Here is a 22657-nt window from a genome sequence, read left to right on the forward strand (position 1 = left end):
AGCAAACAGCTCAGCAGCTCCCTTCTACCAGTTCCATCGGGGAGGAATACACCACTTCTATGAAACACAGAATAAGGAACTGGGAAGTTAAACATGGATGTTACCAAAGAAAACCACTAAAAAGCCATTAAAGATAAAAAGGAGTGAAAAGCATTTCTTGGGGAGATCTGGGGTATCACCTCCAGCCTTGGTGTATTAGCCTTGTTTCTGCAAGATGTTTTTTAACAGAAAGGAAACCACTTGCTGGCTGTCCCACCCAGCACCACTTTCTCCCCCTACAGAGGAGTCAGCTCTGTGAGCCCCACAACCCTCAGCTCCCTCCCTCTCTCCCAGACAAACCTAAATTTATGCTAAAGGCCAGCTGTGTCTGCCTGACAGGACTCATTGCTGCTTTACAGGGAAATCCATTTGCCCTCAAAGCGATCACACCATCATCAAGTAAAGGAAAAACCAAACACGTCATGTAACCAAGTATTGCCAACTTCAACTTTAATAATGGAACCATCACTTTTTTTGCCATTTCAGTAATAACTTTAAGGGGAATAAAAACTTCCCTACAAAAATAAAACTAAGCTTGTTAAAATTATAAATAGTTTAAATGTTTGTATTTAAAGACATACATTTTAATGTTTCCCTGCATTCCCCCTCCCTCATCCTTTAGTCATTCTGGTACCATCATATGACAAGAAAACAGTTTTGCAACAAAAGCTTTGACAGTTCAATCTGATGCTAAAATTAAAAAAAGATAAAACTGACCAGGCACAACCATTTCTTTTAAATTAAAGCTGCTGTAACTGCCAGTGTGTAGAACAAAAAAGGAGAAAGTTAACTCCACACATGACATCTTACAATAATTAACTGTGGACTAAGACAAAATAAAAATTAAAGTTTATTTTGGTCCCCCACCCCCTTCCCCTTCACCCCAAATCAAGACTCATAGTGCATACAACACTGATTGAGGTTTTTGGCTAAAGTAAATGCAGATGTGCCTACTTAAAAAGACTTATAGTTTAGTTCAAGTAAAACCAAAATTCACATATTTTTATACTCAACTTTAAAACTCAAACAGTGTTTAAATCTGAGCAACAAATGGTTCAATATTGACAGTGATTATGCAATGCTTACACATCTATGGGCAGAAACATAATTTAAGATGTTAACAGAATACCCACCAACATGCTGCTGCATTCCTAGAAAAACAAATTGTAACAAAACACAAAAGCATTCCCTGAACCATTATAAAGTGTCTCACTTGAGGATAATGTTACTAACTTACACATGCACTACAATGTTACATGTGAAATTAAAAAAACAAACAAGATATGCCTTAGATATATTTTATAGTTAGTCCTACTCTTAATTTCTCTTAACTCTTTAAAACATTATGATTGTCTCATAAGCTTGCAAATTCTTTTTACCTAAAAAACTTGTGAAGAGTTTTTAAAAGAATCTTACTAAGGAAAGGAAACAAAGGCACAATTATGTAAAATTAAGGGGAAGAACAGAAGCATCTTGGAGTTTCACACAGTATCCATTAGATGTCACCAAAGTTTTAACAATTCCGTGGGAATTTAAAACGAACACATTAAGAACGGAGGGGAAAAAACCCCACCACAACTTCTGCTGCTCTTCAATCCTTAGCACTCCTCCACTCCCCCACAACCCCAGTACATAACTCATTTCCTCTCTGGCATGATAATGACTACAGTATCAGTCACTCAAATCTGCCTCCTGCTTCCATGCTTCTATTGCACACCCACTTCTTTGGTTTCTTTTGAACACGCTTTTTATTTTTAGATAAATAACTCTGAAAGAACAACAACTATATTTACACTAAAGTAAAAGGTTTTCTTGCTACATTTTTCCTACTTTTAAATCAAGTAAATCAGCAGTCTGCAAAATTTGGTAATCAGTTTTTCAATTAGGAGTTTAAAAACCATAAGGAAAAAACCTTCTGAATTACTAAAAGTGAGTTACTATGCTCAGTCACCAACACAGACAATAAATGTTAATGTTCTGCTGGGCTGGAAATGTGAGTAAGAAATTCTACTTTCTTTGCCAGACTGAGCCTTTAACAAAGAAAGAAGCAGAGGAAGCTATTTCTGTCTTTCAGATATGGTAATTCAAGATTATCCAGCCTAAAAATGGATCACTGAGCCAGAGGAAAGACCTGACTTACAATAAAGACCAAATGAATCTGTAGTTGTAGCTTATGTCTGCACTCTTGCTAGACAGGTATTTCTCATGGAGTTATCTGAGACATGGACCACTTTTCAGAATTCAAGTAAGCAGCTTTTAGGTTTACCACACTTTTCAAACCCTGACTATGCCTTTATGGAATCAGCTTCTCCAAAAGGGACCTGTATGTGCAGCTCCATTTCCATTCTTACTTTGCTTTTGCTTCTCGTTCCTTCCCACTATTTCTATTATCTTTATTTCATTTCCAGTGTGGATTTACGCAGTTAAAAACCATAAAACTTATTCACAATATTATAACATACTAAAACTATAACCTTGTAGAATTAGTATTTCAACTTTCCTCTGTGTAAATACTATTTTCATTTAAAACCTCCTCTGTCAGCTGTTAAGAGTTCTTCTCCCCCAACTCTTACTTTCTTTTCAACTTTCTCTTTACCTTCTTCACAAAGACCACTTAAAAGCCCTCCACAAATTTCACAGTACAAACCACAAGACCTCATAAGCTTTCCACCTATAACAGTTCTCTCACAAATTATACAGTAACTATTCGAAAACAGAAAGGTAGTGCAAATCAATTTCATCTCTAAGATAGTGCTCCAGCTAATTCTCATCCAAATGGCTTTAATAATATTTTTTTTTAACTCATCAATTTGCACATCCTTACTTGTAAAAATACCATTAAGCAAAGAAGAAAAATAAAAGGTATTGTTTCATAGCATCCTAGGAAATTGCTTACAGTTTCACAGCTTGCACCAAGATAACTTGGGAAACTCTCTGGGCACACAGAGGGTTGCAAACTGATGTACAAACATGCAGAATCCCTTACTTGTGGGTGCAAGATGCTAAGTGACCTGGCTTATGGAACTAAGTCTACCCTGGCATCACAAAACAGTCTTCTGAATAAAGAAAACTACTCTCTGATGTTCTTTGTACGTTGGGTTTGGCATGCTCTATTGACATTTGGTAGCGCGCGTTTTCCTGAGTGTCCTTTGGCCCCCTTTTAACCAGGTTTCAGCACCCCACGAAGGGCTTCTTCAAGTTTGCCCCTGTAAGCTGCATAGCGGTTCTTCAAGATCTGCAGTTGGTCGTTTTCTTCTTTGTCCAGTATGCGCAAGAAGTTTTGCAGTTCAGGAATACTAAAAGCTTCCCACTGGAAAGACAGAGAGAGCAAAGAATGGATGAGATGAACAGAAAATTCGTAAATCTTTTATATCTACAGTATCTCCAAACAGAGATACCGCAGACAATTTTCAACAGTATCAGGCAACTTCCTTGCAAATCATAGGGCATCTGAAAACACTTTATTCTTTTCAATTGTTTTTTTCTTCTGCAAGCAACAACAGGTCAACCCAACCACAAATGAAATGTTTACAAAAGGCACAAAGGAAATTAACAGAGGAAAAGAGTCTGCTTCCACAAAATGAACTGTCTGGTCAGCACAGCTCAAACAGAAGCCCACTCATCCATGATGTTACACAAACACTGACCCAGGAGGGTGTGACATACCATGACTTCTCCAGTTTCATGCTCACGTAGAACAAAACTGAGCATTTCTGTTTTGGGGCCTGCCACCAAGCGCAGGTAGAGGGGATGTTCTCTGTCTGACAGCTTGCATGTATAAACTGCAGGAGAAGGAAACCACAGTAATTATTATCTTTACCAACAATGTTTCAAACACTTGGAATGACAAAGGCTAGCTAACGCTTGCTAAAACATTTCAGAAAGATACATGTATTGCCAAAATTTACACACTGTTTATCTATCAGTCTACATACTGGTTTCGAGCAGTGAGTTTTAGGAAGGAGCTGAGCAGGTGACTGATGGTGACAGTGTAACACTGCTTTTGCACAGGAATGAAATGGCCTCCAGCCAACACAGTACATGCAGGGCTGGGGAGGAAAAACAACCCACAACAAAAAAACTGCACACAGATCTGTTGCTCTGCCTGAGCATTTACGCCATCAGAGCTGTGTATCACAGTTCTGATACCTTCTCCACTTAAAATTTCACACATGAAATCTAAAAGACAACTCTGCCTGCCTGACAGCCAGAAACATCTGAACTACTGAAACTGCTCTCAATGTCCACATAAGAAAGGCGGATTTTAAGTACAAGAACACAACACTGGCAAAACATGCACCTTTCCCTACAAAACCCCTTTTCCATCTTCTGATATTTCCATCACAACTTACAACAAACTCCTAACAGCAGCCAGTGTCCAGGGACAGCAACGTGCACCAACACACGTGAGCACAACACGTGCCCATGGTCGTCACCTCGAGTGGTCTGCCAGTGCCAGGACCTCATGCATCACAGACACCATGGCTTATCTTTTTAAAAACCTCTAACTTAATCTCACAACTCTGCAGTGTATAAGGGCAGCTGGAATTCAGGGTCTGATAAGGGCATAAAATAAATTAAAATGGACTGCAAAGCACAGGAGATCTGTGTAATGTTTTAGCAGGTGACTTTGTCTTGGATGAATTATCCCAAAATACTCCCAGTCTTCTACTGTCTTACCGTAACTTTACTTAAGGAAAAAATGACGAGGTAGGAAGATTGTCATCCCCATTTATCTGAGTTCTTCCACATGGCTCATTTCAAATATTAATATAGCACAGCTCCCTCCCCAAACCCTTCCACTACCGAAACGCCACAAGCTCAGCTTATACCTTGATCTTCCTTGTGACAGCGTTTATAAAGTGCAAACTTTGCGGGGTTATCAGCCACAAAGAACTTCTTGAGCAAGGCCTCGATAACTTCCCGAACGGTGTTGGTGCTGCTGATGTGAAGGGTGTTCACGCAGCCGTCCGGCAAGTAAAAAGCAGTTTCCTGATTGCTGGGAGCACACCTCCCCTGGCTCTGGGAGGACTGCACAGTGATGGGTCTGCATAGTTCCATCTGGACTTTGATGAAGCCCGTGTAAACCCCATTCGCATTCTGCAATGAAGGAAAGGCCTGAACTGTTGAAATCGTCAGCAGTGACCAGCTGTGACACAGCAGTGGAGCAGACACATGAAAATGCTCACAGTGAACACTATTTCAGTACCACTGCAATACATGACATCTCACAGGAAAGGTATTGTTTTGGTAATTCAGACAGTTATTCTTTCTGGTATATCTTCTGAATATTAATTTCTCTTATTAATAACTACTGAATATTATTTTTTTCTTAATAACAACTGTTGAATTCTAAGTATATTAAGACCTCACCAAACAAAAAGTATAACGTACCAGAGGTAAGTTTTCACTTTAGGAGAGAACTATGAAGAGAAAAAGATGACTAAAACCCATCTTTAGCAACAGATTTAATACAGAAATACAGCAATTATCTCCCACATTCTAGCTGTCTTTGTCAACTTAGTCTGAGGCACTTAGATGGTCAAATCATGTTAAGAAAAAACACAACCAACCAAAAAAACCAAAACCAAGCAACCACAAAAAAACCTCCACAAAAACCCAGACAAAACCCCAGAATAAATGCCAATCCAATTAACATCTAAAATTGTTTATTTCAGTTGCTTCTGAAAGACAAAATAGCAAAACCTTACTAAGCTAGAAAACTTTTGTCAATCTGGTTTTAGGCATAGGAAGTTCTGATCCACATGCAAACACCTAACAAAGATCTTTTTAGTACAAAGTCATACTTATATGGTTTAGGATACAATGGAATTTCAAAATTTCCATATACACCCACAGGAATATGTAATGCATTAGAAAATCTGGACAGCATAACAACTGAGTAACAGCTTTCTAAGCAGATAGATGTGAATTTTGTTAGTATGCTCTTGAGGAGACTGAACTGATTATTAGACCTGGTTCACAATCCTTGGAAATGAGAACTCTTAGGTATTTCAGTTTGTATTGTCTATGTTTTTGGGGGGAAGAAAGTGTCTTCATGCTGAAAACCTGTATGACTACTCTGAAAGTTAGGTCTCCTATAATAAATATTGTGTTTTAACTTTTACCATTGCTTGAGCACCCATTATCAAAGAAATCTAACAAAAATTTATCAGCAGAAACAAGAAAAATATACCTTCATTTTTACCATCTTAGCATTTTCAGAATTTGTCAGAAAATTCTGACAAAAGCACCTCACCATCAGCTGACAGTTTACTTTAAACACATTTCAAATTACATCAGTTTATTTTTACAATACTTTGTTTTGATTCATGTAAAAGAGTTACAGGGATAAAAAGCATTTCAGACATGAGATTTAATTTGCCAATCTAAGGAAAAGTCTCTTAGAAAATAATTAAAACAGAGACAGTTTCATAAGATGCTGAGAAGAAAACAATTCACAATGCACTACAAAGTTACAATTCATCTGCTTGCATTAAAAATTATAGGAATTCTATGCAAAACTTACCAAGGTCATCTTTAATTTATCAGTGACACATGAATTATAGCTTTGTATCTTTTCTTTAACTTCTTCTTTGCTGAGATAAACATGAGGTTCTCTCTCCTTCTGAACATCCTTCAAAAACAAGATAGCAGTTTTAGAACAAAAAATCAGTCATTTTATGATTCTGGGTACAAACATTCTTAGTCCAAATGGTAATTATTCCACAGAGGCTCAACATAACAGTAATTAGCTGTGCAGCAACAGAAAGGATTAACACATTAAGCAAATCAAACAGGACACTTGGACTGAAGGGAGCTGGTTAAATCAACACACACAAAGACACTTGTGCCCTTTTGTTACCAACTGTTTTCCTTCAGATATTTTGCAGCAATATGCAAAACAGCTCAGCTCATTTTATGGCTTGATTTCCTCATGTCAATGCCACGCCATCCTGTTAAGAACACTTAAAATTTTTGTTAAATATTACTTGGGGCACAAATAGGTACTTTTGAACAAACAAGGAGTACATCTGAAAATAGCAGCACGTCCTAACAGATAACCCAAACAATCCCAGAGTGTGCCAACACCACAGCATCGCTGCATTCCAATGTGACAGACAGGATGTTACATACAGGAACATTGCCTGCTACATAAACCATCAGAAGTAACTCTCCATACATTATGTTACACCAATTGCATGGGGTTTTTTCCCATGGGAAAGGCCCTATTAAGATTTTCCAACTGTTGCTTTCATGAGATTGCTATGGATTTCACGTGTGGCAGTAAAAGAAGACCCTGGAATTGGATTTTTTCCAAACAAACATTTGCTCCCAATCTGTATTCCTGCAGCAAACCAGTGTTATAAATACACGCCAGTTTCTACCACTAGCACAAATGCCATATATAGTATGAAAGAGTTTCAGCTCTCTGCTTTGATGATTTAAGGCTCCAATTAGAAAAGGGAGAAGCTTTGAAGAACCTCGATGCTTTCAGAGAATACCTGAACACATTCACCCTACAGACAAACCAAGTCACAGTTTCATCTGTCCTCACAAACATGTTCCAGTGTAGTGTATCCTGAGAAAGGACTTCCCTGTATTCAGTGGCCTGTCCTGTATCCCACTCTATTGGACACCACTCGGCACAACTCAGCACACATCTTTGCAGGCACTTCAGTTTGCCAGACATGACCCCAAGGATGAGCACACCTGCCGTGGCATTGTAAGGCTCCACTTGCCAGAAAGAATCTGCTGAACTTCTTCTGTTTCCTAATTTAAAATCAAATATTTTTAGCTCTCCTAGGCTTAGTTTTGCTTTTCCTATATGGCATCTCACAAAATTACATGCTGGAGCAGACTTTTTTCCCCATAGCTACAAAAAGAAAGGTGTGGTCTGAATGGAGAACTTGAAGCCAGAAACCTTGAATTCTGATCTGGGCTCAGATACTGATTTCCTGCATAACACTGAGAACATACCTTTATTTCAAGATCAGGAAACTGAGGCAAAAAAGGAGCACACCAGTAAAAGACAATTCTGCCATTAGTTCCTTAAGCACAGTTCTAAGATTGTGGAGCAATTTGCACAGTTGCCAGACCCCATGTACTATATTATAAATACTGAATTACTGAACGTTTTCAGAATTCAAGTCTTTATATTCTCCCTAGAGAAATGAAGCCTCTTGCCCTTCTGTTTTTCATCTTCCCTCTACCCCAGACTGCCCCAAATAATAAAGACACAGCTTCATTTGAACTGCCCACTTCATGTCTCCAAAGGCTCTTTCAGCTTTACAGCGTTCTATCTGGGTACAAACAAAGCAGGCCCAAAGGAAAAAAAATGGATACTAAAGGGACAGGAAAATCTGCAGGCCTCTATCTGATATCTATATGACACATTCCAAGAACCCAATCTTTAATTTGCAATGTTCCCTGTCAGTGTAAGTGCAGACAAACTCCTTCACATGGACACCAGCCAAGACTTACCTGAGAGACAACCACATTGTGGAATTCATACCTCACCAATCTACTAACAATGATACTGAAATTCCAGTACTGGATACCTCAGCTTTAATGCTTATTATTAATTAATTTCTGATTGCTCAAGCAGGTACCTACCCTGTTGGAGATGTCACCATGATTACTGAAGTCACCCACAACATCCACTATAATCAAGCAACAAACACTAACTAGGAAAGTGGAAGAAAACTCACCTTTCCTATGTTGAAACATCAACCTTTAAGAAAAAACAATAAACAAACAACCACTCCACATTAACTTCTGTGCACCTCAAGGACTAATTCCTCAAAAATAACTTTTCATAACTGTGGATGACAAAAATAATCTATTAATTTTAATGGCAATGACACAGAGTAAAGTTCACAAGGCTGACAGCTAGGAAATTATCTGTATGCATTATTAAGAAGAAAAAAAAAGGGACAAGGAAAAAAACCTTGGTGAATTAGTAAGTACGAAAAGATAGCAAGAAACTTTCTCCTATTTTCACATAGAGTTTTGATACACATTTCTGTTCACCCAAAATGACAGAAATTTGATCTGGTTAGAAAATACACCACCCCACGAGATCAGTCTAGTCCTGGGGATTGCCATGGAAGCAGGCATGGCAAGTAAATCCAAGCACAGCATTGAAGGCCAGCGCCCAGCTGAATTCCCACAGACTTGCCCTGGTGATGCCCTTGTAGTCGGCCTTCAGGTGCAGCACTGCTACGGAGCTGTGGGCCACAAGGCATCACTGGGGCAGCTGTCATTCCCTCAAATGAGTTAGACATGGTTTCATACTTGAACACACCACAGGAATTTCTGCCTTCTTGCACTGGCACTAGAGGCCGGACAATTTTGGCAAAGCTTAATTAAGCCCACAAAAAAACATCTGTGTGTTTACGCAAAAGAGGGAATTACCTCCTTCTGTAGCGAGCATTCTGCCAGCAAATGCACCTCTAACTCATTTTCTACACAACCAAAGCCTGTGCCTCAATTAATTTCAATAGCATGCAGTTCATAGCAAATCTCTGAACTGAATACAAAGAGGACTACTGGGATTAAAACAAACAAATGGACTCAGAATCATTCAATAAAAATACTATACACAAGAGGCAGAAATGCTATTTACTTCAGTCATTATTTTCACCCCACTCCTCTATCTTTCACCACCAAGACCACAGACAGTGAAAAGTGAAGATGTGTCCCAGGAGAGGAAATAACTCCATGCCACTGGAAACCTAAGACCAAGATCTTCATCATGAACTAATCTGGTGATACCATCCTGCACCCAAACAAAAAGCTCAGAACACTCCAACTCATTCATCGGGGTACAAGTTCAACCAAGCAAAGAAAACCTCCTCACTAGCAACACACCAGGACTCACAGAAAATCATGCTGCTGTCACACAAACTGCAGAGACAGTAAATCCCACATGACTGCTGCCAACAGAAAGCCAACAAAGGAACAACTCACTGGGTTTATTATGAACAAGAAAGCCTCAGCCCACCATGATTCACTGTGTCAGCTGCTCTCACTGAGTGCCATTAAGCAGAACACATAGATTTGAGGCACCTGTGGCTTTTAATTTTCTTAATTATACTTAGCCAGCATGCAGAGAGAAGCTAACAAGATGTTGTGTAGGGTTTTTTCCTGTTTTTTTCCCCAACTTTTCTGGGGCTGAATTGCTCTCAGTATACATTGGCACCTAAATTTTGCAATACAGCTTTGCTAGCCACGTTAGAAGTTAAAATAAGTCTTCTTTGACTAGCATACTTAGGTGGGTTGAGGAAGACATGAGAAACTCATTTCCCACAGGAAATAGTAGGTCCTTCATAACAGGACCCACTAAAAGAAAAGCTGTCCCCTGCTAACTCTGCTTCTGTTTAGCAGATCAAATTCCACTTCTTTATCTCAGCAGGTAAGTTTATTAGCTATGAAGACCTATAGTCATGCAGTACAACAGCAGTACTTCATTCATCTCTACCATGCTTTACAATGTGATTCTGACACTCTTGAAATGGCCACCAACTGGTTGAAGCCACACCTGCTCAGGGAAAGCTCCAAAGTCAGCTGTTTTAGACAAAGGAGCAAGAGCATTTTGGAGGTGAGATTGGGCACAGCTTCTCCAAGCCAGTGCACTGCTGCGGCACAATTCATCTGTGGGCTGATTCAGATGCAGCTGATTCATCTGACTCCCTACAAGATGCCCAGCACACACCTCACAAAGGTTGTGTGTGGGGAATTGGGAAACTGCTTTTCTTCAAAAGTCAGGCCTGACGATGAGTTTCCTAACCACAGATTCTTGCATATGTAACAGCAGCAGAGTGAAGTATGAGCACAACCAGCAGAGCTGTTCACACTCTGTTTTCTTCCATCAACCAAAAACCTAGATGCTGCCAGGCATAACAGTATCACTTCTAGGTGCTAGTGTTCAAAAATTTAACTTCCTCTATAAAACAATGCACATGCCAAACATTTCCATGATTTTTTTTTTTTTAATCAAATATATAGAATAGAAGCTGAGCTAGGTTCTCTTCCATCATTTAGCCAAATGATGCTCTCAGTAATGTCTCCCACATCAGCACCCCTTTCTCCTCCCAGCCCAATCAAGTGTTTTCCTCATCAGAGCTCCTGATCTCCTTCCTTTCCATGATGCTAATGTGATCTGCTACTTCCCTCAGACCAAGCCAGATGGGAAAGATAAAAACTAGTCTCAAGGAGACAGCTGAATACATCAGAACTCACACAGATTATATATTTGGGTCTAAACTGCTAATTTTCTAGTCTGAGCTGTTAATTTTTAAGAAAATCATTCTGTCCATCACAACACTTACAGTGCACACCATTGGCAGCCATTTGTATTAAAGCCATTACTCAGGTCAACCAAAGCAGCATTTCATTCTCAAACAAAATTCCTAAGCAACAGCTGCCAGTAAGAGGGAAATGAGGCAAGTGCTCTCATTTTCCCAAGGGGAATAGCTGGTCTTTCATTAGAGCTCATGATGCAATGCCTCTTCACAGTTGAGCTTCCTCACAAGAAAGAGCAGAAAATGTTTTTTTCTTTATCGCCTGCACCCCCCATGCTCATCTCATTTATTGTAGCACAGATGTTTAGAGAAGCAGCACTCTCTTTGTAACATTTATGCTGAGTGCAAAGCCCTGACTGAGACGAGCTCAGCATGCATCCTCAAGAAACATAACTAAAACAGCACAAATTAGAATTAAAGTGAATTGCAAATCAAGTTGTGGTCCTGAAAAAGAAGAATCACATCACATCAGGAGCTTTACAGATGTCTAAGTCTCACGGTTGCTGCCAAACCCTAGTCCTGCATGCAGTAAGAAAGCGCTAATAAACTCAACAGCTACAGGCTGCTATGGGATAAAGGCTGAGAAAAAGTTTCACAAAGAAAACTCCAAAACCATGAAGCCTGCATCCCCAGGATCTTTGCCTTGAGTCAAATGCCTGGCTTATCTAAACTGCTACTGCTGCCTCCTATATATGGAGAGATACAAGAGGGTCTCTCTCTCCCATCCAACCTACTATTTTCACAAAACTTCAAGAAATTAGCATCTCTTGAGGAATGAGGCTCCTCTTAATATTTCAGTTCCAAAAGCAGAGGAAAATATAACGGACAAAAGGTTAAACCTAACCCAGAAACATATATAAAGCATTTTTATGACAAATCTGAGAACCAAAGACCTGTGGGAACTCAAGCATTCTTCTAAGACATGAGTCCCTATCTCAGTTCTCATGTTTCACATTAATCCCACACATACAGTGACTGTGATTCAGTCGTATGAATGAAGATGTCATGAACTTGCTGTGGCCAGAAATAATTTTTGAAATATAACACTTGAAGGTTTTAAAATGAGAAATCCACCCTAATCTAGGTTAAAAAAAAAAAGTCTTTAGTCATAAAAATTACAGCTAGTGCATCCTATGTACATCACATTTGCATTAAAGAAAGGATTTAACTAACAGTGCTATTATACAACAAAAAAAGCCCAACAGAGCACACAGGAAACAAAATAAAGGGAATTCTGATCTCACTTGTTACTCCTACAAGCAAGAACACTCTTTCCTACAGTCTGCCAGCACTCCCACAGGAAAGAAAGAAACTGAAACCTTGCAATTAAAGTATTTTGAAACAAGCATCTTACTTCTCCCTCATCCTAACTCTCCTGAGAGCAGAGCAGCTTTCCCAGTGACAGTAATTCCTCCTTCTTATCCTGGGGCAAGCCTGAACTCCAGGTAAGTGCTCTTCCTTCACCTGAAACCCTGAGACTCACCAAGCAGACACTGGTCACAGCCAGTCAGAGACACCAGTGGCCAAAGAGGTGTGAAGAAGATGAGCTGGGGGCAGGGTGGCCAGGAAGAAACATTAATATCCAATCATTGACCTTATCACATAGCAGAATTTTGAAATGTCTGCATCCTCCTGAACAAGGTGAGGTTCTTCTTCCTGTAGTATCTTTTGCTTTCTGCAGTCAGGGAGATCCAGTTCTAACAGTGGCACACAGGGCAAAGAAGCAGTCTCTTTTTTAGGTAAAGATTTTGTTTTTCTCAGCAAGTTTGGCTGAGTCTTGAACAATTATCCTGACAGTCAGAGAGAGTTCAAGAGCAGCCCACAACATGTCCTCCTGACAGAGCAAGAGAAGTGGCACCCTCTCAGGTCAGGTGTACAGGGCATCCAGCTGGATATTCTGCCTTCAACAGCAGCAAAAACAAAGGCTATTTCAAGCAAGCATGAGAGACTTTTTTGCAGCCTCTCTGCTGGCATCCACAAGTGTGGAAGCAGGAATTCAGAGGGCACCTCCCTTCCGAGTCTGCTCAGTGTCCATTTATGGCCCTGGTGCCTATGCACATACATAAGCCCTTTTTGAACCTGCCAACACTGCCTGTCTCTACACCTCCTGTGGAAGTAAGTTCCACAAATTCATGACTGCAGTGTGACGAGGTACTGCCATCCACTTTTAGCTGATCTTCTATTAAGACAGAAGACAACTTCTGTTAAAACATTGAGTGCCATTTAATCCTAATATGGCAGGACCTGGTGAACCCAAGCTTCACATTCAGCTTACCTATCACTTTTGTGATTTTGTAAACCACAATCACATATACCTTCTTTATTCCTTCTCCAAAGTGAGGAGCTTTGAACTCCTTAGTCTTTCCTAAGGTAGTTGCTCCATCCTCTCATTTTACAGCAGGTTGACCAACCACAAAAATGGGATGTGGGGACCAGACCTCCATCAGAACTTGTAACATAGGTGCACCAAAGCTTAGATGCTCTTTGTTTATAAATCTGTATGCTATAGGTCTATGAAAAATCTATTTTTCATAGACCTGTAGCATTGACTTTATTTCAAAGACTTTACTTTTATCCATGATGCAATGTGGTCTCCCTTCCATAGTGGTTAAAGGAATCCCCCCCATGCAACACCGCAGTTTATAATTTTATCATAATTTTACAAGGTACAGGCATTACAGTTAATAAATACTTGTTACTTTCTGACTATTTCCAGTTTTTACCAAGTATCACCATGTGGTTTTGCATGCTAATGAAAGCAATGAATGACAAAGTAAAACATTATGACTACATCTGCCCCCTCTGATGTAAACACTCAAATGTTTATACGGTGAATATTTTTAAGTAGCAGAGAAACAAAACAAAAGTAACTTCCCTTTATTCCTTTTAGAAAATTATTTTCCTTCAAACAGAGGCAATATAAACACAGTTCATATTCAGGCATTGTGAAAGGAAGGCTAGAAAACTGAGTATATTTGTTGGCAACATTAACATTGCTGCTTAAGTTTCATTTAAGTTCATCATGACCTCACCTCTGAAAACCCCTAGTTACAAACCCTGTCGTACCCTACATGGTTGTACTTTAACTACTGGCATGCAACCCAGTTTCAAAAAAGCAGTCATCTGTTTAAAGTGAAAACCAACTGTACAAATAATAGCAACTCAGGCTTAGCATTAGATTTTGTCCCTAAAGACACAACAGATTTTACACAGATTTGTACATTCTTCCCTCTCCATACTATGACATGCTTTTAAAGATATATATTACACTATTTAAGTAACATTTAACAGCTGTTTCAGTTTTGCAAATTTCAGTAAAACTAGATGTAAGAAATATCACAGACAGTAAATTTCCTTCAGGTCTCTTCTTCAGAAAGTGTTTTAACTGCTGGCTATTTAAGCACATAAGATGTTTAATGAACTAAAATGGATTATCAGCCTCTGTGACCTGTATAACAAAATCAAGCTTTTAAAAGACCATTAGGAAACAAGCTTATACAGGATATTGTATTGAAAACTATCTAGTGTATCTTAAAGGTTAAATGTGATCTGAAGCCCAGAGTACTAATACAAGTAGAGATCAAACAACTAAGTAACATTAGGGCTCTGGATGATTATACCACAGTATTTGCATATGACTATACAACAAGAATCCATCCATGTTCCATCCAACAGAAGGCAGGAAGATATTGTTTACAATGACAAGTCTTCAAATCCAAATATCTACATTTTACTTTAAAACTGGCACTGGAGACCAACCAGCCACTCCTGGGGAAGCGAGCCCCATGGCAGGCCAAGGCGCAGTCTTCTCCCTGTGCTTACTGCCAGCACTTTTCACTCTGAAGCAAGCTCGGCTGTGGGCCTTGTCTCAGCAGAAGCTGGATGATGTGCCAGCTTTTGCCAAGTGTGTCAAACGCCATTTTATCTTCAGAGCAACATTCCCTTCCTGTGTTTGGTTTGGTAGTTCTAAGATTGTGTCACCAAATTACTTTTAAAACCTTCTGACAAAAACCTGCCTGTACTGAGAAAAGACAGCAGCTCATAACCAGCCCAAGCCCTAGGGCTGCTGTTAGACAGAAATGGTGAGCCTGCACATGATCACAACAGTCCCACCAACCAAGCAATTTTTGTTTGGATTTGTTCCACTTAAAAGAAAAAACAGAAACCTCAAAAATGCTCACTGACAACTCTCATCTAGGAAACATCAGCCATTGGCTTTTTGGATATAGAACAACCCTGACAGTCTTCCCTTATCATTAACACTACAGTGAAAAAATGTTCAGAAAAATTAATGGTCTTCTCAAAGAAATGCCAGGATCATGGGGAGGATGTAATACTTTGAAGAACATACTGTTCTTCAAATTCAAAGAGTTATTATTACTGTCCTTATCAATCTGGTGCTGAGCTCCCATTTGAAACTTTTCTGAAAGGAAAATGCCTTCCTCTACCACACATGCATCTCAAACCCCCACAAATTAAGGAAGTACAACATCTATTTTTCAAATAAGTCTGCTTTTGCAAGGCCTCAAAAGCTCGTAACAACAACCTTGGCGGGCTGGGAGAATGCTCAAACTTGGAAGTAATCACTGGTATGTTCAGTAATATACACAACCTCTAAGCCAAAGTAGCAGAAGTATCTTCTTAGTATGTTAAATATGACCACGATAAAACCAACACATGCATTTGCATTCAACTTATGTAACTGCTGCTTTGTATCTGTATACAAAAAAAACAGAGCTAGAAACTATCTCCATGCAAAATCTAATAAAATTCACACTGACTGTAGCTCTACCTCAAAACAAGTTAGGTTTTCATTAAATAAGTCCATAGGAAATATTTTTACACCAACGCTACCTCTCTCACTGCAATCTGTGCAATTAAGTATCTACACAGCTTCCACAGAAATATTAAAACCCAGTCTCTTCAAAAAGACATCCAAATTAGGTATTTCACAGTGCAGGCAAAAGGACGCACCCCAGCAGCCTGGCCTGCATGAAAAACTTCCTCCTTCTTTCATGCTCCAGAAAATTCGTATCACCTGGCACATTTCATTAACAATTAAAACTGTAATGACTGTAGTCTTCTGTACAGCCTTTATATTACCACACTTTATTAAAAATCAGATAGTATCCAAAAGACATTTCAAAAGCAGCACACTATAATCATCTGCTTTACCCTCTACTGCCTGAACCAGTGTGGCAAAAATGCAAGGAAAAAAAAATGGATGGGGGCAAACTAGGAGACCATGTACTACTGTAGGGTAAATTTACATTGACCTTAATGATAGGATTTCACCTCTATTTTGTATCCCCAGCCTTAAGAGGTCAAATGTTGGAAAATAAAAATCAGAACCCCTTAGGCAATTATCTCAAGGCTGCAGCAAACAGGAACTTTTCAGTTCTTTTTCCACCTTCATTCTATTTGACTGGAATTGCAGTTTGAACTTACCAAGACTTCAGAGCTCAGATTTGACTGCTGTTCCAGTAAGAAGGAAAATAAAAGGCTTGAACTGCTCTTGGACTCTTACCTGCAACTCCTCAGTGTAAGTTATTCCTCTCATCTTGTGAGATGGATGATGGATGCAGTAGAGAATCATGGCCTAGCTGGGAACAAACGGCTAAAGGCAGCTGGCTGCTGGACCTCAGCCATCCAGCTCCATGCCACCACCCATCAAAGCCCATGTCCTAGTGACCTCAAGATCACACTGGTAAGATGGTACTCAATCCTCAGATCTCTGCACTGTGAGGAAACCAACCAATTGAGGCAGCAAGATTACGCCTTAAATAAACTCACGAGCATGGTAATGATAACATGCGTCTGAGGGGTTTCAAGCTCTTGTTTTAATACCACCTGGATTTACACACATATTTAAGGCTACCAAGCAGTTCAGTTGCAAGCAGAGTGAGACTGAAAAAAGAACAAGTTTCTTCAAAACTCCTACATTCTCTAAAAAGAAAGGCAAAACATAGTATTACCATTACAAAAATTGAGAACTGCCACCAACTTGTGTTTAAATCCTTTTTGCAAAAATACATTTGTTGCCCAGTTTTGGTATGAATTTGTTTTCCAGAATACATATATGCAACACATTAATTTCTTAAAAAATGAATTCAGGTGCCTTCAATACTGAGAATTCTAAAGATGGCTGCTTTATGCCTGCTTCTCTGCTAGATGCTACCGCTGTCTGAGGAACCAGTGTCACAGCTCCTCATCCAGTAACAAAATCACTACCAGGCTGTAGATGACCTCCACAAATCCAGGAAGCTCTTTTCTTAAATAGGATGAATAAGGTATTTTTTTTCTTTTTACAGGTGAAAAAAATTCAATATTGAAAAATGTTCAATTCAAAATTCACAAATTGAAAAAACTGAATAAGCAAAGTGAAAACAGAAGAATGAGCAAGGAAAAAAACAACAGTTTTTTTTTATTATATTAGGGTTTTGTTTTATTTTTGTACAGGTTAAAAAAAAGATCACAGATAGTATAAACAAGCACTACCCAAGTCTGCAGCATGAGAGAACTACAGTGCAATAAACACCTCATGGCACAAATCCCAACTTACCCAAACACTGCGCTAGCCTGGTGCCATGTATCAGCAGACAGTTTACACCACTGGCATCTCCAGTGCTTATGTGAGCATGCTGCTCCCTTCTCATGAACTCACAATTTCTGTATCTGGGCAGACCATTCTGTAGCAGTGAATCACTTCAGAATTACATGCCAGTTGTTACACTCAGACATTTTTTATTTTTTTTTTAATAACATCAACAAAAGAGTAGGGCGATGCCAGCGCCATTTAGATCAATACTGGGAGGACACAGTGGAGAGAGAAACAGAAGAGGGGGCCACAACTGGTAGGCATTCAAGAGAGGTGTGAACAGAAGACTTCAGAACGTGGTTAATGAATATCCCACAGGAAAAGCTGGATAAACAAACTCTCCATCTGAGGAAAGGTCAGGAGAACAGCAATTAGGCTGCACTGGAGAACAGGGCTTGCCTACTTACAACCTGATGCTATGGCCCGACTCCAAACACACATTATTTTGCCATGCTGGAGAATGGCCACCAGGAAACCAGAGAAGGGGGAAAATGATTACATGCTTTGTTCTTAAGCAGCAAATAAGAGAATGTGTTGATTTTACAACAGAAAGTTCAAAAAGTTGTTCTTTTTTCCTTTCCAAACAGCTATTTCCCTGCTTTAATGGGCAGGATGTTACAGGCACAAGGAAGCACTGCTGCTACTCCACCTTTCCTTAAGCCTGACTTCTACTTCAGGAAATGTAATTATGAAGCTTATGAAGATATGAGATCTGCTAGAGCTGATAGGCATTTCAGGTGGAAGCAAAAGTCTAGCAGAACTTTTCATTAAAAATAAAAATCCCTGTTAGAGGTAATGAGGATAATCAGTACCACCACACCCTCTAAGAAAACATTCAGAAGACAGAACACATTGAAAAGGATGGGTCACTTTATGGGCAAGCATCAGATAAGCTGAAACCCGTACAATCAAAATTTCCTCAGGTAAACAATAAATACTGCAAAGCAAAATCACAACTGTTTTTCAATAAAAGTAGCTGAAATATTTTGTTAACATTTCCTGTACTTTAACAGAAAATATTGAAAACTCATGGTTTTAGCTGATAAAAAAAGCATGCAACCAGACAGCAACACCATTTTAAAAGGAGATCAAAATAAAAGTTAAATAAAACAAAACAAGCTGCCATCACCCAACTGGAAACACAGCATTTGCCTATGTCTTTAAACTTACAGTTGTTAAGTTATTAAGTTATACCACAATCTTATTAGAAGTTTATAGAACAAAGGAGCCATTCTTAGCTTACAAATATATACATGCACACTTAAAACTGTACAGTAAAGGGGAGTCTTTTCGAGAGTTGGAAAAATTAAGAATATATCTGGAACCTCTGACACAGACAAAAGCATTAGCCTGTAATCAGACCCGTCAGTTCACATCCACTCTTCCACTGAGCATATATAATACAGATCCGCTAACAAGACCTCTCTAATTGCCACATGCGAAGGGTCTCAGCTTTTACACCTCACTCAAACCATGTAATTAATTAAAGTATTGGTATTTCTTCTGTTCCAAACCTGTACAGGCAATTTTGCCAGAACACTGAAATTCAGCCAAATTTCTACCAGTAAGTCCTTTGCATAATGTGACACCAATTTCTTTTTTCAAATCAATAAACATTGTGTGTTCACATAAGAAGTTATTCTGTAATGCCTGGTTGCAAGGGGTAGGGGAAGGGGAGAGAAGCACATGGGTGTTTCCCCTATGCAGCATCCTAGCAAGCACTACCATATTATAACACAAGGAGCAGAACTGGAAACTACAGACAACAGAACAATACAGAGGGTTTTTAAGAGGCATTAATTTAGCATCCAATCACTTCTGTCCCACATTATGAATGTTGGAAGTTATGGTAGCATAGTAATAAGCATCACTTTTACACAAAAACTACATGGCAGTATTAGAAATGGCAATCTCAAAATGGCAGAGCATAGTCCTTAATGATTAAGACCATTCATCAGGAAATCCCAATGAAATCACCAGGATTCTTCATTCATTAATTAGTAAAAATTAACAGAAATCAAAGTAGTTACTTACATAGGCTGACTAAGGTGACACACACTGATGCCAACATATGCACACATGCAGGAATGATAACTTTTCAGAAAAAAATGGCATAGCAACATCAAAGTGTAGAAACACAAGGAACAAAGGAAGCTTACTACATGCTTTTAACCATATAGTTTTTATGATGCAAAGTGGGAAGAAGCCAGCTACAGCTTTTCAGCATTTCAGAAAAAAAGAGTACACGCGATCTAAACAAGCAAAATACAAAGGTGGTACACGATCCTAAGAAAAGATAAAGCTGTGGGGTACACCTAGCTTGAGGTCCCACCACACCTTCCTGTTTTGCCTCAGTAAAACTGCATTTTGTTCACAATTTCTCAATCCTGTACATCTAAATAATTTACATCATTGAAAAACTCACAACACTCTCAAATTTCTTACAGGTTCAACCAGACTAGGAAATACTACACTTCTAGTGAGTCAGAAGAAGTCTAGTTGTGTCTTGAGGAAAGACTGATCAAAAGCAGCAACATCTTGATGTTACTGGTAGCATAAGGAGAGAGCACTCTCCCCTTTTTGTACTCCTAAGCAGTTTTACATGGCCACATAATTGTATTAGAAACATAAAACAAAGCACACCTGCTTCCAGCCACCCTCCCACATAGATATATCACAGTTACACAGCCCATACACAGACAAAAAGCCTGCTCTGGGATGAGACTTTCCAAAGCACCCTCTGCATCTGACAGGGAGGCAGACACAGTGCAGACTCTGCACTGTGTTCTCCTCCTGCCACCAGGGTCCCAACTCCATGCTCCAAGACAAAAAGGATGAAGCTGGGTAGGAAATCATCTACTTTTTCCAACAGAACTAACCCCACTGGCCCTCCTCTCCTGCTGGGCATATCTCTGGAGACCACTAACCACCACTATCTGTTTTTCCTGCCTACCAGAACACCTGTGCCCAACCTGATCTCAAAATGCTTTGAAGGAATGTGCATGTAAACTGGCAGATGCAGTATCACCAGGGGGTACGTAACAGAGTAAGTTACACCAGAGAAGCAAATTCTTTTATAAATTAATACTACAGAATAAGTAGATGACCAACTGACTGCTACAGTGGGTAGTGGCAGTGGGTAGAGAGAGGCTCCCCTCGGTAGGCACGGGAATGCCAACCCTTTTCAGTGTCTTGCCCATCAACTTGGAGCATCAGACACGCTCCTGAGTGTTAGGACTGGTCGTAACTATACTCCTACCCACCCTGGGATCTCTTTGCAAACTACTACTGGTTAAGAGAATAATTTGCCAGCACAACTGTACATTCCTGGGAATATTTTGTAAATCAGCTGTAAACAGTAGGCTTAGCAAACTTTTTCTAAACATTACACAGAACAAGCAAACATTATCCCTGCAACCATAACCTCAGCGCTCTTATGTTTCAGTTTACACCGAGACCCATACATCTATTTAATGAGATGTTTTGAAATACCAAGGTATCAGGAACGCTGGCAATAGAATACTGATTCTCACATTAACTTCTGTAACATTACAAGATCTTCCAGATCTGACTACTCCAACTCAGAGTACTCCCACTGAAAGGGCTACCGCCACCCTCCACCACAACAGCTGTTTGCAGAACATGACCTTCGTTTCTGTCCAAACCCTCGCTGATATTTGCTGTCTTGACTCAAGCTGTTTAAGTGACTACATAGTTTTGAAGTAAAAAAGCACCGAACAAATCCAGTTGAACAAGATTAAAAACTAAGGATTAACATAAGAAAGAGAAGCCAAAGGAGCACAGCAATGCTTATTCAGATTTTTAAGTAACAGAATGCAACTCTCCCCGTACCCAGATCAACTTAGAAACTCCCAGTATCCAGCTTGCTTATTAGAAACTAGAGACATCAGAATGCTGCCAAGGGACACCTGGCCCCTTAAGAGGCCTCTAATTTACTGTCTCTGCAGCTGGATAATGGGGAAAGTCTGCATTTTTCACTCCAGCACTCAAATCAGGAATGAAGAGCCAGTTCACATTTTGCCATGAATATACATGCAGTTTTAACATGAGGTTTAATCAGTGAGTTTTCAATTATATGCTCTTTGGAAGTGAAGTACTGCGCAAGTGTAGGCTATAAGCTTTACTATGAACTTGAACACAACCAACCCCAAGTAATGGGTTTAAGTATATTTCACTGCAAAAAAAGCTAGGGAAAGGTACTAAAAATGCTTTCAGAAGATAAATACAGCAAACATCCAAGTGTCAAATTTGCAACAATAATTTGCAAAGAAATTATTTTAAAATAACAAACCATTACCTCTGTGGCATACAAGTATGTATTGACTGAAATTGCACAGATGGCAAGTCATTTTTTAGTTGATCACAACTGCAACTGATGTTCAAAAGGTTGAGCCAAGGTTCACAACATTACATATCAAGAAGGCATTTTTCCCCTCTCTCAAAACTTCTGCCAAACAGCTCCATTGCAGCAAAGGGAGAGGCTGCAGGGAAACGGTGGGTTTGTCCATGACAGAAATTCTTCTGAGTGTCCCTGGAGCAGCTGCAACTGCAAAGGAAAAGCTATGGAGTCCATGAGGATGACAGGGAACCAGCAGGGAAAGCTAGCACAGTGGGTCAGGACCATGTGCTGAAAGAGATGCATTTAGAGCTGTTTCAGAATTGTGGCTTAATTCACGATCCACCTACTCTTTAA

At 39.5% G+C, this 22657-nt stretch overlaps 1 protein-coding gene across 1 annotated transcript in view; it reads right to left on the reverse strand.

Moving 5' to 3' along the window:
- Positions 1-464: 464 nt before the first annotated feature.
- Positions 465-22657, reverse strand: part of LOC131591996 (ras association domain-containing protein 3-like) — a 52952-nt gene continuing 30759 nt past the window's right edge. Inside the window, exons 2-5 of the mRNA XM_058863183.1 lie at positions 6569-6676; positions 4872-5139; positions 3706-3821; positions 465-3349 (exon numbers count right to left, since the gene is read on the reverse strand). Coding sequence (XP_058719166.1) covers positions 3200-3349; positions 3706-3821; positions 4872-5139; positions 6569-6676 — 642 coding nt within the window. The 3' untranslated portion in view covers positions 465-3199. The remainder of the gene's footprint in view (positions 3350-3705; positions 3822-4871; positions 5140-6568; positions 6677-22657) is intronic.

The sequence above is a fragment of the Poecile atricapillus genome, chromosome W (assembly GCF_030490865.1).
Source record: "Poecile atricapillus isolate bPoeAtr1 chromosome W, bPoeAtr1.hap1, whole genome shotgun sequence".
Taxonomy (NCBI): domain Eukaryota; kingdom Metazoa; phylum Chordata; class Aves; order Passeriformes; family Paridae; genus Poecile; species Poecile atricapillus.